This window comes from Rhopalosiphum maidis, chromosome 3, assembly GCF_003676215.2.
Source record: "Rhopalosiphum maidis isolate BTI-1 chromosome 3, ASM367621v3, whole genome shotgun sequence".
NCBI lineage: Eukaryota > Metazoa > Arthropoda > Insecta > Hemiptera > Aphididae > Rhopalosiphum > Rhopalosiphum maidis.
This window is the reverse complement of record NC_040879.1, coordinates 53,450,325-53,465,017: the sequence shown is the minus strand read 5'-3', so window position 1 is coordinate 53,465,017 and position 14,693 is coordinate 53,450,325. Positions and strand designations below refer to the sequence as shown.

Sequence of the window (14,693 nt, the reverse complement as noted above, 5' to 3'; positions counted from 1 at the left end):
AATACGATTATACAATAATCACTTGATGCAAATATAATTCGTCCTATAATATCAAAATTTGCAGCTTCAGCCTTTTTAGTAAAAAAAAAAGAAAAAGGATCTTATAGTCTTGTAGTTTCATATAAAGAACTAAATGATAGAGTCGAAGCAGATAATATTATTAAATTATACGTATGAGTTCATATTTAACATTGTCCACGATCCGACGCAGTCAAATTGCCTATCTAGGAGGTTTAATTTTTTCCGATGATAACTGTCTATAGGTACTTGACATTGGTATTCACACGTCATTCGACTCTAATTTTTTCTCCTTATACTAATAGTATAATTCATTATATATCCGTAATTAGAAAGAAAAGCCCCTTACAACATTATCGGGAAAAAATCCATATCATAGGAAAAAAAGCCCAGTATCAACTAAATACATTATATTCGCTATTTTATTATGATTTACATAATTACATTACATTTAACTATACAACACTTTTTTACCATATTTATAATTATAGCTGCAATCTGCATTTAATATTGTCAATAATTGTAATTTGTCATTTGTACCTACAAAATTTAAAAAATGTTTATGGGTAAAATTTTAAAATAATTTAAAAATTTAAATTAATTGTCATACGTGTATAATTTAAATAATTAATTTAACATTTTTTTAATTATATAATATAAATGACAAATGATATCATTGACAATGTTGAATGCAGATTGCAGCTATACTTTTAAACATGTTAAAAAAAAAGTGTTACATAGATAAATGTAATGATTATATTTAATTATGTAAATCATAATAAAATAACGAATAATGTATTTAGTTGATATGGGGCTTTTTTTTCCTAGATTCAATACATCAAATATCGTATATAATCTAATGATTATAGGCGACAATCCATAGAGTAGTACCATCATTAAAATATTAAAATATCAAATATCAAATATCTTAGTACCTGAGCCAACCACAAACTTCTATACTATATAGCAGGGCATAAAATTAAGGTATTTAGCTACTACACACCTAATTCCACACATCAAAATATTTTAAAATAATGAACGTAGACCTAGTGCGCAATGCACATGTCACATATAACTTCTTTGCATAATTATTTTTGATATTCATTAATAATTATTTATAACTAGAACTGTGCATTTAATGCACTAAAAAACCTCAAAAAATGCAATAAATATATGCACTTAAAATGCCAAAAATTATGGTATGAAATGCACTTAAAATGGTTTTTAATTTAACATTTATGTTCATATTAGTATATTACATACATACAAATGTATTTAATTAATAAAAAAAAAAAATTATAAAAAGTTTATTTTATTAAAATTTTGATTTTGAAATTTATTGATTCTTTAATAATGCTATTTGCCAGAAACATTTTTTTAAATTTTTCAAAAGGTTTTCAAAGATATTAATTATTGGAATTTAATTAAAAATGCCAAAATATGATCTAAAAAATTAAAACCGTAATAAAATGCAAAATAAAAGTTTCATAAATGGATTTTTTATTACATAATTCAAATTATGTACTAACAAAACTACGTTTCACAGTTACTAAAAAGAAATGCACTTTCCTAAAAATTCACAGCCCTAATTATGATATAATATTATCTAAGCCTAAACCATGAACTAAGATATATACATATATATACATATATATCCAGTGGCGTAGTCGGGGGAGTGTTGATCCCCCCTCCCTTCGGCCGTATTTTTATCAAAAATATAATGTTTATAATATAGGAATACTATCATTTATTCGTGGTAAAATGTATTCTGTTATGCCGTATTCACGTTATCGACTGCACTGGTTTCAGGCGACCTTGAAATTTTGCTGTATGATCGGCATGGTGTGGTTCCCAAACTTTTTTCTTTACTACCCACTTAAAAAGAAATTCGACAGGCGCTCCCTAAAAAAATTATTATTAATAATCTTTCACCCCAACCCCCCCCCCCCCAAGTTAAGCTTGTAACTTCAATTGCCCCCTTGGATAGATCTAGCGCCCCAAGGGGGTGATATCACTCACTTTGGAAAACACTGGTGTAACCGTAACGTCATTTTAAATCCATATTAAATCATGTTCTATATGATGATGCCGAGCCTTCACGGCGAACGTTATGACGAGCACGGACCAAGATTTACAGGACTGGAAACGAGATGAGTATTATGGTTACGAAATGTTATACAACAGGGGGTGTGCAGGGGGTATTTTTCTTTTATCAATACTAGCGCCGTCCTAATGAATACTTATGAAACTAGATAAAAACCATTATTGGATTTAGTTCCAAAAATATCCATTAAGACGGCACTAGTTTTAATAAAAGGAAAATACCCCCTGCACACCACCTGTGGAATAATATTTCGAGGTCAGCCCTTCCCCACACTCTCCAACCAAGCCGTATCAAGTCCTGTATATCTTAGTCCATGATGACGAGATCCAGTGAATACAAATCGATCAGCTGTTTGACTGTTGCTTCAATTATGTTCCATGCCTAAACGGGTGGCGTGCGTGACACTTGTTGTCGTATACAACACGTTTTTTAGAAACGCTTTGGTCCAACTGGTGGTAGATAACTACTTTAACCGCCATCGGAGAGGTAACCTCAAAATGTTTACAAAGTTGTTAAACATTGAATTGTGCGTAATGCGTATCATTATTATTATTATTATTATTATTATTATCATTACTACTATTGTTATTTCCTTAGAATAGATGTCAGACGAGCATTATAGTTGGAAGAATGAAAAGTGGGTGCTGGCAATACGATAGGAACGGTTTTTTCTCGAAAAACAGGGGTTTTCAAAGTGAATCACACAATGTAATGTAGTTCGCGCGCTTTATTTCACAGTTTTAAGAAACAATAACAACATTTCACCACCAGGCGCGTGAACATCAGCAGCCGTTTATTATTTACCCGACTATATGGCATTAGTGCATTGCGTCATTGTACGTTCATTTCTCACTGTTCTCAGCTACTTTTATTCAGTTCAGTGAGATCCTCTTCCTTAAGTTCTAAGCCCAACAGACTCGGTGTGCTGTGTTTGAAGACAAAATCTCGTATCTTTATTGTGATTATAGTTATTGTTTTCTTAATCATTATTTTTTTTCATTGAGATTTACACTACATTATAAAACTCGATACTTTTTGGTAAAACGTTCTCCCTAGTTGAAGACCACCAATAAGAAGGTAAGTATCTATTATATATTATACTAGTCCAGTCATTTAACGATTTTTTGAGGAATTAAATCAGATAGTTTTGAAACTTTGCAAAAAATGTGGTTATATTAACAAAAAAAAAAGATGCCATCCCTCCGAGGCCCGGAAGTGTCCGTCATCTTGGATTTTATGTGCGATTTTTCAGTTTTTTTAAATTATCTTTGAAAATCCTAATTTTATCTTAAAAATACTTATATACAAAAATGTAGCTGACAAAATTCTGAACAAACAAGGTTTCATTGTTTTTTTTGTAGCTTGAATAGGTTAAGAGTAAAATGTATCCATGTGTTATAATATTAGACGCAGCGATCTATAGCCTATAATACTATATTATATAGGCTGCAAGTAGGCGACACGCCGCAATCGTGTCCACTAGAAAACGCAATATTTACGTTTTTTATATAACATTATTACATAGAACTTATAGATACATTGAATATTTTACACAATATTTTTTAATGTAAATTGCTTTATTCACATTTTTTTTTTATTAATATTAATATTATTATTATAATACATTAAATAATTCATTTTTTACGATTGGGTGATGGACTATATATTATTTCATCCTCGTCGTCATTTAAATTATCATCAGACGGCATTGATAAAGCGTGTGATCTACTGGGACCACCGTGACCTACTATTAATAGATAACATAATATAATATAATATGCCTTTTGAAATCATACTCCAGTCTAAATAATATTGGCTATAATCATTTAACTGTCAATCATTCTGAAAATTTCGTGAATTCCGTAAATGGGGATAACACGCAAACAGTAGAATGTTTATAGTCAATATTAAAATTTAAAATATTAAGAAAAATGCATAGGACTAATGAAAATCTATTATCACGCCACTTAATTGAATGTTGGTACTACTCAGCGCTCAATAAATAATCGGAATAATTTATTTATACTTTTTTTGGAAGATGTAAAAAAAGTTTATACTTCATAAAATATAATATTGTACCGCGCCATTAGATGTTTCACATAAAAAAAACGTAAATATTGCGTTTTTTAGTGCGGTGTTTCTCAACCTTTGTATTATGGCGACACACTATTAAAATTGTTCATTAAAAAACAATAAAAAAAAAATAAGAATAATACTTATTAATTTTTGTAAATATAGTGTCAACAAGGTTCATACATTTTGTGTTATTTAATATTAGTACTTCCCGCGACACATTAGGGCTCGCCCGGCACCAGCTTGCAGCCTGTTGCAGTATAACATTAGTATCATAACTCGCCGCGTCTAATATTATAACACATGGATAATTTTTGTTCTTAACCTATTCAAGCTACAAAAAAAATAATGAGACCATCTTTGTTTAAAATTTTGTCAGCTACATTTTTGTATAGAGGTATTTTTGAAATAAAATTAAGATTTTCAAAGATAATTTAAAAAAAACTGAAAAATCACACATCAAATCCAAGATGGCGGACACTTCCGGACCTCGGAGGGATGGCGATTTTATTTTGGTTAATCATATAAAATATCCTAATTAATCGTATATCAAAACTCTAATTTTGGAGCTTAAATAACTGGACTATTCCTTTACTTATTCATAATAATCGGTTTATTACACTCGATATTAATTTATACTAGGTTCACGAGTGTAAATTACACTCGGTGTCATCATCGGTTGTATCCTACTGTGTTTCTTGTGATATCTCAGCTGAAATCATGTCAAGTGAAGAGCCAAAGTTACCCTTTGTTTACGTAAAGTTACGCCTGGGATCAATAACTAAGTACACTGAAAAAGTGTACATAGATTTGCGGTCGCATGTTAGTGTCTTAAGACACAAAATTTGTGAAAAGGATAACTCTCTAAACAAAGATAATTTTATAATGGTTTATTGTGGAAATGTTATGAAAGACCCTGATCTTATTTCTAAGCATAATCTTTTGAACGGAGCTACAGTGCATTTGTTCCAAAAAGAAAAGATTGAAAAAACGCAACCTCCAACAAATATCGATATGAGCCATGAGGGATTGTTGAAATTACATCAAGCTTTTCGTTCATTCTCATTGAATATATCGTTAAAATCTTTACAAATGGGTAAAGACAAGGATCAAATTATAAATGATCTAATCATGAAAATTCCTCAACTTAATAAAGATCCTGTAGCAATTAGTCTTTTAAAATATTCAGATTTATTAATCACACTTAATGATACTAACTCGTTGAAAAACACTGTGGAAAAGCATCCCGCTTTGGCATTAGCTGTATTGGAAATGTCTTCAAATAACAATTTTGTTGTGCTGGTAATTTAAAATAAAATCCTTAATGCCTACTATTATTTATATTATCTTTTGACATATTTTGTTTTAGAACTACTCGGTTGCTTCGGCCAGACCTATATCTGCTGGTACTGCTTCGATCATACCTATGTCTGCTGGCACTGCTTCGATCATACCTATATCTGCTGGCACTGCTTCGATCATACCTATGTCTGCTGGTACTGCTTCGATCATACCTATATCTGCTGGCACTGCTTCGATCATACCTATATCTGCTGGCACTGCTTCGATCATACCTATACCTGCTGGCACTGCTGCGATCATACCTATATCTGTTGCCACTGCTCCGACTACACCTATATCTGCTGCCACTACTTCGACTACACCTATATCTGCTGCCACTACTTCGACCACACCTATATTTGCTGCCACTGCTCGGACTACACCTATATCTGCTGCCACTGCTTCGACCACACCTATTTCTGCTGCCACTGCTCCGACTACACCTATATCTGCTGCCACTGCTCGGACTACACCTATTTCTGCTGCCACTGCTCCGACTACACCTATATCTGCTGCCACTGCTCCGACTACACCTATATCTGCTGCCACTGCTCCGACTACACCTATTTCTGTTGGCACTGCTCCGACTACACCTATATCTGCTGCAACTGCTCCGACTACACCTATATCTGCTGGCACTGCTCCAACCACACCTATATCTGCTGGCAGTGCTCGGACTACACCTATATTTGCTGCAACTGCTCCGACTACACCTATATCTGCTGGCACTGCTCCAACCACATTTATATCTGCTGGCAGTGCTCGGACTACACCTATATCTGCTGCAACTGCTCCGACTACACCTATATCTGCTGGCACTGCTCCAACCACACCTATATCTGCTGCCACTGCTCGGACTACACCTATTTCTGCTGCCACTGCTCCGACTACACCTATTTCTGTTGGCACTGCTCCGACTACACCTATATCTGCTGCAACTGCTCCGACTACACCTATATCTGCTGGCACTGCTCCAACCACACCTATATCTGCTGGCAGTGCTCGGACTACACCTATATTTGCTGCAACTGCTCCGACTACACCTATATCTGCTGGCACTGCTCCAACCACATTTATATCTGCTGGCAGTGCTCGGACTACACCTATATCTGCTGCAACTGCTCCGACTACACCTATATCTGCTGGCACTGCTCCAACCACACCTATATCTGCTGCCACTACTTCGACCTCATCTATATCTGTTGCCACTACTTCGACCTCATCTATATTTGCTGGCACTGCTTCGACCACACCTATATCTGCTGCCACTACTTCGACCACACCTATATCTGCTGCCACTGCTCGGACTACATCTATATCTGCTGGCACTACTTCGGCCAAACCTATATCTGCTGGCACTGCTTCGACCACACCTATATCTGCTGGCACTGCTTCGATCATACCTATATCTGCTGGCATTGCTTCGATCATACCTATACCTGCTGGCACTGCTGCGATCATACCTATATCTGCTGGCACTGCCACGATCATACCTATATCTGCTGGCACTGCTCCGACCACACCTATATCTGCTGCCACTGCTCCGACCACACCTATATCTGCTGCCACTACTTCGACCTCATCTATATCTGCTGGCACTGCTTCGACCACACCTATATCTGCTGGCACTGCTTCGACCACACCTATATCTGCTGGCACTGCTTCGACCACACCTGTATCTGCTGCCACTGCTTCGACCACACCTATATCTGCTGGCACTAATAGACAACCATCGAAAAGAGTCTTCAATTTTAACATTTCACACGAAGCATTTGTAGCAGGTTTAGAAAGTATAACATTAAGAACACCGCCAAGTACACTAGGTTCAAGTACGTCAACTGGAAATGCAAGAGTATTAGGTATAAGAACAGAAACATTACAGCAAACACAGCCGAGTACTAGTGGTGTAAGTACATCAACTGGAAATATAAGATTATTAAGAATAATAAGAGGAACAACACAGCAAACACAGCCAAGTACTAGTAGTGCAAGTACATCAACTGAAAATACAGGAAATGTGCCGATGACTATGCCTCCTAATACTACACAATGTCAACCAACTACACCCGCAGTTGATTATTCACGTCAATTAGAAATAATGAGAAAAATGGGTCTAAGCAATGAGTCTTTAAATCTAAAAGCATTGAAACTAGGGAACGGTCACTTAGAGACTGCTATTGGATTAGCATTAAGTGGTTTTAATAATTTAGAAAAATTTGTAAAGGTAGAAATTAATCAATAATTATATTAACATTTAGTTATTATTCTTGCATTTGATTCTTGATTAAAATATGTCATTATAAATTTAAGACAAATAAAATATGATATTAGTGATAGTAATAATTATTTGATTTAAGTATAAATATAATCATTTATCAATATAATGTAAATAATGAATATAATTTTTTAACATTCTAGTATGATTTATTTTTTTAGCAACACTTGCAGTAAGTACCTATATGGCTAAATGTACTTATTATTGCATTAATGACTACATTTATTTATGATTTTTAAAAAAACAGCAAATGCTTACCGCTCCGCTTACGGTAAATATTGAATGGATCACTGTAAAAGTATGCATTCAATGATGCGTCATTGAATACAAAATACGATCTTAAGCAAAGATGTCAATCAGCTTATATCAATCACCAAGTATATTTTATATGTTTTTTTTTTAATACAGTCATTTGAGTAATTTTTTTTACTGTTAGTTGAATTAAAATTTGCCAAAATAAATTAATATTATATCAATAAATCATTAAATTAATTAATTTCAAACATTCAAGTGCAGGCACGACAGAACAATTAATTTGTAGGTTTTTTTTTATGGGTTTTTTATTTAAGTGCCTAAATTATTAATTCAAATATTAATTGTTGCTACTTATAATTTGTGTATTAGATTTACATACATGTTTCAACAAACAACATAAAAAAAAAAATTACAAAAGATTCTATTTAAACTAAATTTGTGTGTACGTTAATTTAATAAATATAAATCATTATAATAGTAATTTAATTTTTAAGATCATATTTTTACCTGAGTTGTCAATAGAAAATTTTTATTTAAATATAGTAAATCTTAAAAATTTCTATGAGTACAAAAAAGTTGAATTGAGTTGAAAATAAAAATTAATTTCATATATTTCTGTATTTCTGTATTTCTGTAACATAATTATCTAATCATTTTACTTTTTATTATCTGTTCCCCCATTTATAAATTTTATATTAATTATTGACTAAAATGATTAACTATTGTCTATTATCATATTTCATCATTAATTAATAAATATGTATATATATATATATATATATATATAATATAATATATAGACTTTATACACAAATATAAGGTCTATGTAAGAATAAGTATAAAACAAATAAAACAGAAAACAACATACCAATAGAAAAAACATTGACTTAATAGTTATGATTAATAAATTTAATAAAAATCTTACATAATATAATAGATATGTCATATAGAACAGAGATCCGCTAACATTTTTTATTCATTTCTAAATGTTATTAATTTAGTATACTTTTTCCTAATACTAATTTTTGAATTTTCAGTTTTTTTTTTTGCTTTAATTCCCAATCTTAATATAAAATATATATTTATTATTATTGATACAAGTTGCTCCTAATGGTGGGTGAATGATGTTGACCTGATGTATGGGTATCTTTAGTATTTGTATTAAAAACAGACCAAAACATCATTTTTTATCTTCAGGTACAATTTATTAATGACATTTATATATATATATATATATATATCTTTTAATTGTTTACATCTAGTCTATTTTTCAGAAACACTGCATAAATAATATTTTTTAAATATAATACATCATTGCTAGGTTTAGTTAATGCATTATTTCTATTCTTATATGTTCTAACTACTATTGCATCCTAGAATATACATACGTCTTATGATAAATTATGGAACTATTTAAATAAATAGTTAAAATGAATTGTTTTTTATTTAGTTAGTTTTGAGTTTGTTATTATATTAGTTATAACTAAAACATACAATATAATATTTACAGTATTTTTTTTTTTAGTTTGATTATTTATAAATGTTTTTCATATAATTTAAATAGGGGTATAGGGGGTGTGGAGGCGTAGCCCCCACGGCCTAGTAATGTTTAAGTGATGGGGACGCTCTTTTTTTTAAAGTTAACAGAGTCCCCCTATTTTAATTTTGCCAAGTCGAGCACTAGGTATAATAATTTATTTTGTTTTAAACATAGATTCCGAGAGGAAATTACCATACGTCCATATTGAGATCCATAACATGATGATGTACTAGTAACTTCTTATAAAAGTTTTGAACTCTTTTGCTGATGTATTGTTGTTTTAACCACCTCTTGACCTCATAGCACTAAAATAGGTTTCCAAATGGTCTTGAGACATTTAATAGGATAGAACATATTATAGTTTTGTCTAAGAGTATTAAAACAAGATAACAAATTTTTAAGATCCCACAAGGTGTATGAAACCGGCTTTTTTTAATGAATTTACAACTGTACAACCATCTGTAAATTGTAAACCAAAAATGTAAGTTTCAAATTAATTTATAAAATGTTCATACTTATCAAAAGTATTCATACTAAGTGCTTGATTAAAAATGTACGGCAATTTAAAATGTCAAATGCATTGTTTATTCTTAAACAAAATTCAGTAGTAACCTAAGACTTATCAGATTCTTCATCAACTGTCTGACAAATTAAAAGTGCCTCACTCACACGAGTCACACGGTTACTTAATAGGAACCTACTTGAGTTACATACCATAAGTTTATTTTTTTATAATAGAACTATAGAAGTATATATGCTTTTGAATTAACTTAGTAGCAGCTTTAAGACCTTCTATTTTTCTATGTATTCCTATTTAAATGCTTCTACTTTGTAATTAATTATAACTTATTTGTCACCTAAGGTATTACGAACTAGTTTCACTATATAGGCCATATGGCATGCATTATAAAACAAATGTACTGGTCCAATAGAAGTTGTTTGAGAAAATCAGAAATAAGGTCTATGATTGTACTCATAAACATATTATAATTAATAATATTGTAACTATTCAAACAACTGTTGACATGATAGGAGGCTTATAGCGTTTGCGATTTGATAATAAAAGTTTGCAATGAAATTGAACTGGTACAATTACTTTTCTGGTTACCAGACGGCATAATTGCACGATGCACTATACTCGTTCATTAAATCGAATACGAAAAAATGTGAAGACATAATATTTAATCATGGAGAAATAAATAACTCGTAATTTTAAACCATTGCAAATCATATTTAACCTAAAAATTTGTACCAAGCAAAAGTAGGTTAAGTTATCACAGAACCTTTATCATTTAGATAATAATTGTTATTTTGTCTTAAATAATTAATTCCCCATACTAGTCGTAGAAGTTTAAAAATTCTAAATGTCTGTTTCTATCTGAACATTCCGAACGCTAAAATGTGAGTACCTACTTATCAAGTTGGTCTTTAAGAGGACGTCGCAACCGCAAGTGTTGTCTCCGCCTTACACACGTACGACATAGTAAATTTTCGTTCACCAGTTTCAATAGTGTTCTTTTAGTTTTGATATAAGAGTGAATTGGCCTATTATCAAACTTATAGGTAAGACCATAATGTGTGTTCTCTCCTTGGTTTTTTATAATATTTTAATTTTTAATGAATTATGAGCATTTTCAAATATTTATATTTTTCTTACTCATAACTCACTTAAAAATTAAAATATTGTTAAAAACCAACGAGAGAACACAGATAATGTTCTTAAAAGTTTGATAATAGGTCAATTCACTCTAAATTATCAAAACTAAAAAGCACACTATTGAAATTGGTGAACGAAAATTTACTTGTCGTAAGTGTGTAAAACGGAGACAACACATGTGGATGCAACGTCCTCTTGATTTCATTATCAATACTATTTTTATTTATGCTGCAGGTTTTTGGAAATAAATGTTTTAATGTGTATGCCAACACTACAAGTCATACATGCCACTGTGCGAAATTTATAAATATTCAAAGGTAATATTGATTTATAGTTTTAATAATATAAATTACTTTAAATATGTTGATTCCAATATGTGCTTGCTTGTAAACATAATACTTAATAGGTCTGAAGAAATCGCAGAAAGTGATGTTATGAGTAAAACAAAAAATGAAAAGTGGCTTTCACAAAATGCGGTTTCATTGTCAGGTTACTGAAATATGCATAATTTATATATATTTTTATTTAGTGGTTATTCGTCCAAAGTAATCACTAGGGTTAGGATTTTTATGGTGTAAAAAATTGTAAAATATGCATTTTATTTATAAAAATATGCAAAAACAATTTTTTTTTTAAACATTAGTAAATATTATTACAGGCTATCATTAAATAAAGTTTTTTTAAATTTTCAAATGTGAATGACCAGCGATTAAATCAAAGATTTATAATGGCTGAAACTTCTTTCCACATCACACAACGTTGTTGGATCATTCTGAAATGAGACGTGATTTGTCGCGGATTTAAAGTGATAATAACATCATTTTCTTTCGTTTTATATTCACCGTTTATAAAGTTACACACTTTTAGAAATGTTTTAAATCCCTTATTCTTTATATTAAGTCCATTTTACTTTAGATAGGTAGTATATTTACAATAATTCGACAAATTAACCAATAATTATAGACATTCATTAAATAAATACCATTTATAATAAACAAGATTCTCAAAAATTTATATGTATACAATTATATGCGTTATTTTCAAAATACAATAAATAAAAAAAAAAAAACTATAATTTTACTATAATCAAGAATAAGCCAAATCGCGGACATATCTGATAAATTTGGACTTAAGCAAAATAACATACAAAGAAATCCTAGCCCTAGTTATCACTATGTAGATTTTAGTGAAAAATATTAACAAACTGTAGATTAGATATTTATACTTATACTATTAAAAAGGAAGTACAAATGGTGAAATGACATTACAATCTTGGGTGTCAACATTCACAATATAGCTTTAGTATTATTTGGACATTGTTATTGAAATTAGTTTACAAATTTAACTTGAATCGTGTCTGGATTACTTTCTTAATACCTTCCAATCAACTAAGATGCTTCAGAATTATATTTAAATAGAGATACAATTACATTACAGTTTTGTATGTTGTTATTTAAATTCAAAAATCATTTCTTTTTTTTTACTTTAACATTTATACTTTCTTAATTTTACATTTTAATACTTAAGTAGCAGATTTTTATGTGTGATTTTAATACACTAATATTGTGTTAACAGTTGACAATACAAGTCCCACAAATACTACAGTTTGGACAGATGAAAATACATCTTTTATGTTAAATTGTTTCCATAATTATTCAAAACAAATAGGTCCAATGAAAAAATTCCAAAACAAAAAGACGATGTGGACAAAAGTTCGACAAGATATGATAAAGGAATTAGGTTGTTCATTTACAGAAACTCAAATTGAAAACAGATATAAAACAGTTTTAAGAAGAAACATATCGTTGATGAAAAAAAAAAATACTACTGGACCATCTCCCAATTTGAGTAGCGTTCATGAAGAGTTTAGTCAAATAACAGCATTGGATGATTCTATTGAACCATCAGTTTCTGTAGGTTAGTATTATTTTAGCAAAACATTATGAAAAACAATTATAAATGAAGACAGTATATCAGCTTGTACAACCTAACCTAACCTATTAAAGTAATTTATTTTACTATTAAAATTTTGGTAAATTGTTTGGTATGGATATTACCAAGAGAGTTATTTTTAATATTTTTGAACATCTAGTACAACAACTTAATTAAAATCTAATATTAGAACCCTAGTATTGGATTTGTTAGTTGTTTATTACAGCAAATAATTTTTATCGATAATAATTTTAATTGAACTTAATATAAATAAAAATTGTATTATTTACTACTTGCCATTTTCATTTTCAACACATTACATTTTACTTTTTTAGGAACATCTAGTTCTGGACTGAAAAGAATAACCAAAGATGTCCCACAAGATGAGCCACAAGTTACAAAGAAGGTTAAGACTTCTCTAAATGATCTGATGATTACCTTGAACAAAGAAAAAGAAGAAGACAGACTAAAGAGAAAACTGAAACGTCAAAAATGTCACGAACAAAAAATGAATATTCTTAAAAAAATCTTTAATAACAAATAGATTTTTCTTTTACAACATTTATTAATATGTTCCTAATAATTAAAATTTACAAAATACATAACAATTTTCGTTTTTTGAATCCTTTTTCACAAGATTGTAGTTCTTGGGCGTATGTTAATAGTTACATTTTCTGTAATTCTTCTACAAGTGGTTGTTCAGGAAATAAATCATCATCATCTGTACACAAATTATGTAGCTAATATAAAATTTGAATCTTTCAGCTAATGAAAAATATAATTGCTATTTAATAGTATAGGATCTATGTATTTAGTTCATAAGAAGTTATTACTTTTTCTCTAATATGCTCAAACTTCTACACAACGCGTCCGTAAAAATGTTTAACAGTTTGATAAAACTATTAATTAAAAAAATTTAAAGTTCGTTTTCATGCAACTCAGCATATATATTATATTTAAATATTTATCTGGTACAGCAGTACTTGTGTATTAATGTAAGTGGTGTATAGACATATCTAGTACTATAGTGATTGCAAACTGAACCTCAAGTGATGCTAATTTTTTTGTCAGTGAAACAAGGAAAAATGTTGGACCAACCAACATATCCTCTATTATTATTTCAAATCAAATTTATTGTTTTGATAATTCATAAAATAAATACAAAATTAAAATAACTTTTCATAATTTTATAAATAATTTAATATTTTGAAATTTAAATCAACATACTCGTAGTTATTTGTGACTGACAAATAACTGACTGATTGAAGACTAGAGTTCTGAAACTATTGTGTTTACATCATTATGCTAAGAATAGTTTTAAATCCATGTGTTATCTTTATTTTTGTTATTGTTATTATTATGTCCATCACAGATTTTAATCTGTGCTTCATCCAGACATTAGGTCTGTTTTAAATCAAAGAATTGTACTACATTTTATAGAAATCTGTGTTTTAAATGCAAATTTTAATTATCTATGGTTTTGATTTTTTAAATCTAC

At 30.2% G+C, this 14,693-nt stretch overlaps 1 protein-coding gene across 1 annotated transcript; it reads left to right on the top strand.

The window, feature by feature from the left end:
- Positions 1–11,049: 11,049 nt before the first annotated feature.
- On the top strand, positions 11,050–14,283 carry LOC113555873. The gene is made up of 5 exons (XM_026960461.1): positions 11,050–11,079; positions 11,498–11,580; positions 11,670–11,752; positions 12,839–13,180; positions 13,531–14,283. Exons 3-5 carry the CDS (start codon positions 11,698–11,700, stop codon positions 13,737–13,739), a joined length of 606 nt encoding a protein of 201 aa, XP_026816262.1. The 5' UTR covers positions 11,050–11,079; positions 11,498–11,580; positions 11,670–11,697; the 3' UTR covers positions 13,740–14,283.
- Positions 14,284–14,693: the final 410 nt, after the last annotated feature.

Bases quoted from the DNA above. Each gene is read 5' to 3' on its own strand.
- LOC113555873 (XM_026960461.1), top strand. From the start codon at position 11,698: ATGAGTAAAACAAAAAATGAAAAGTGGCTTTCACAAAATGCGGTTTCA. The intron at 11,753-12,838 runs GTTACTGAAATA...TTGTGTTAACAG, and splicing joins AAATGCGGTTTCATTGTCAG to TTGACAATACAAGTCCCACA. The intron at 13,181-13,530 runs GTTAGTATTATT...TTACTTTTTTAG, and splicing joins TGAACCATCAGTTTCTGTAG to GAACATCTAGTTCTGGACTG.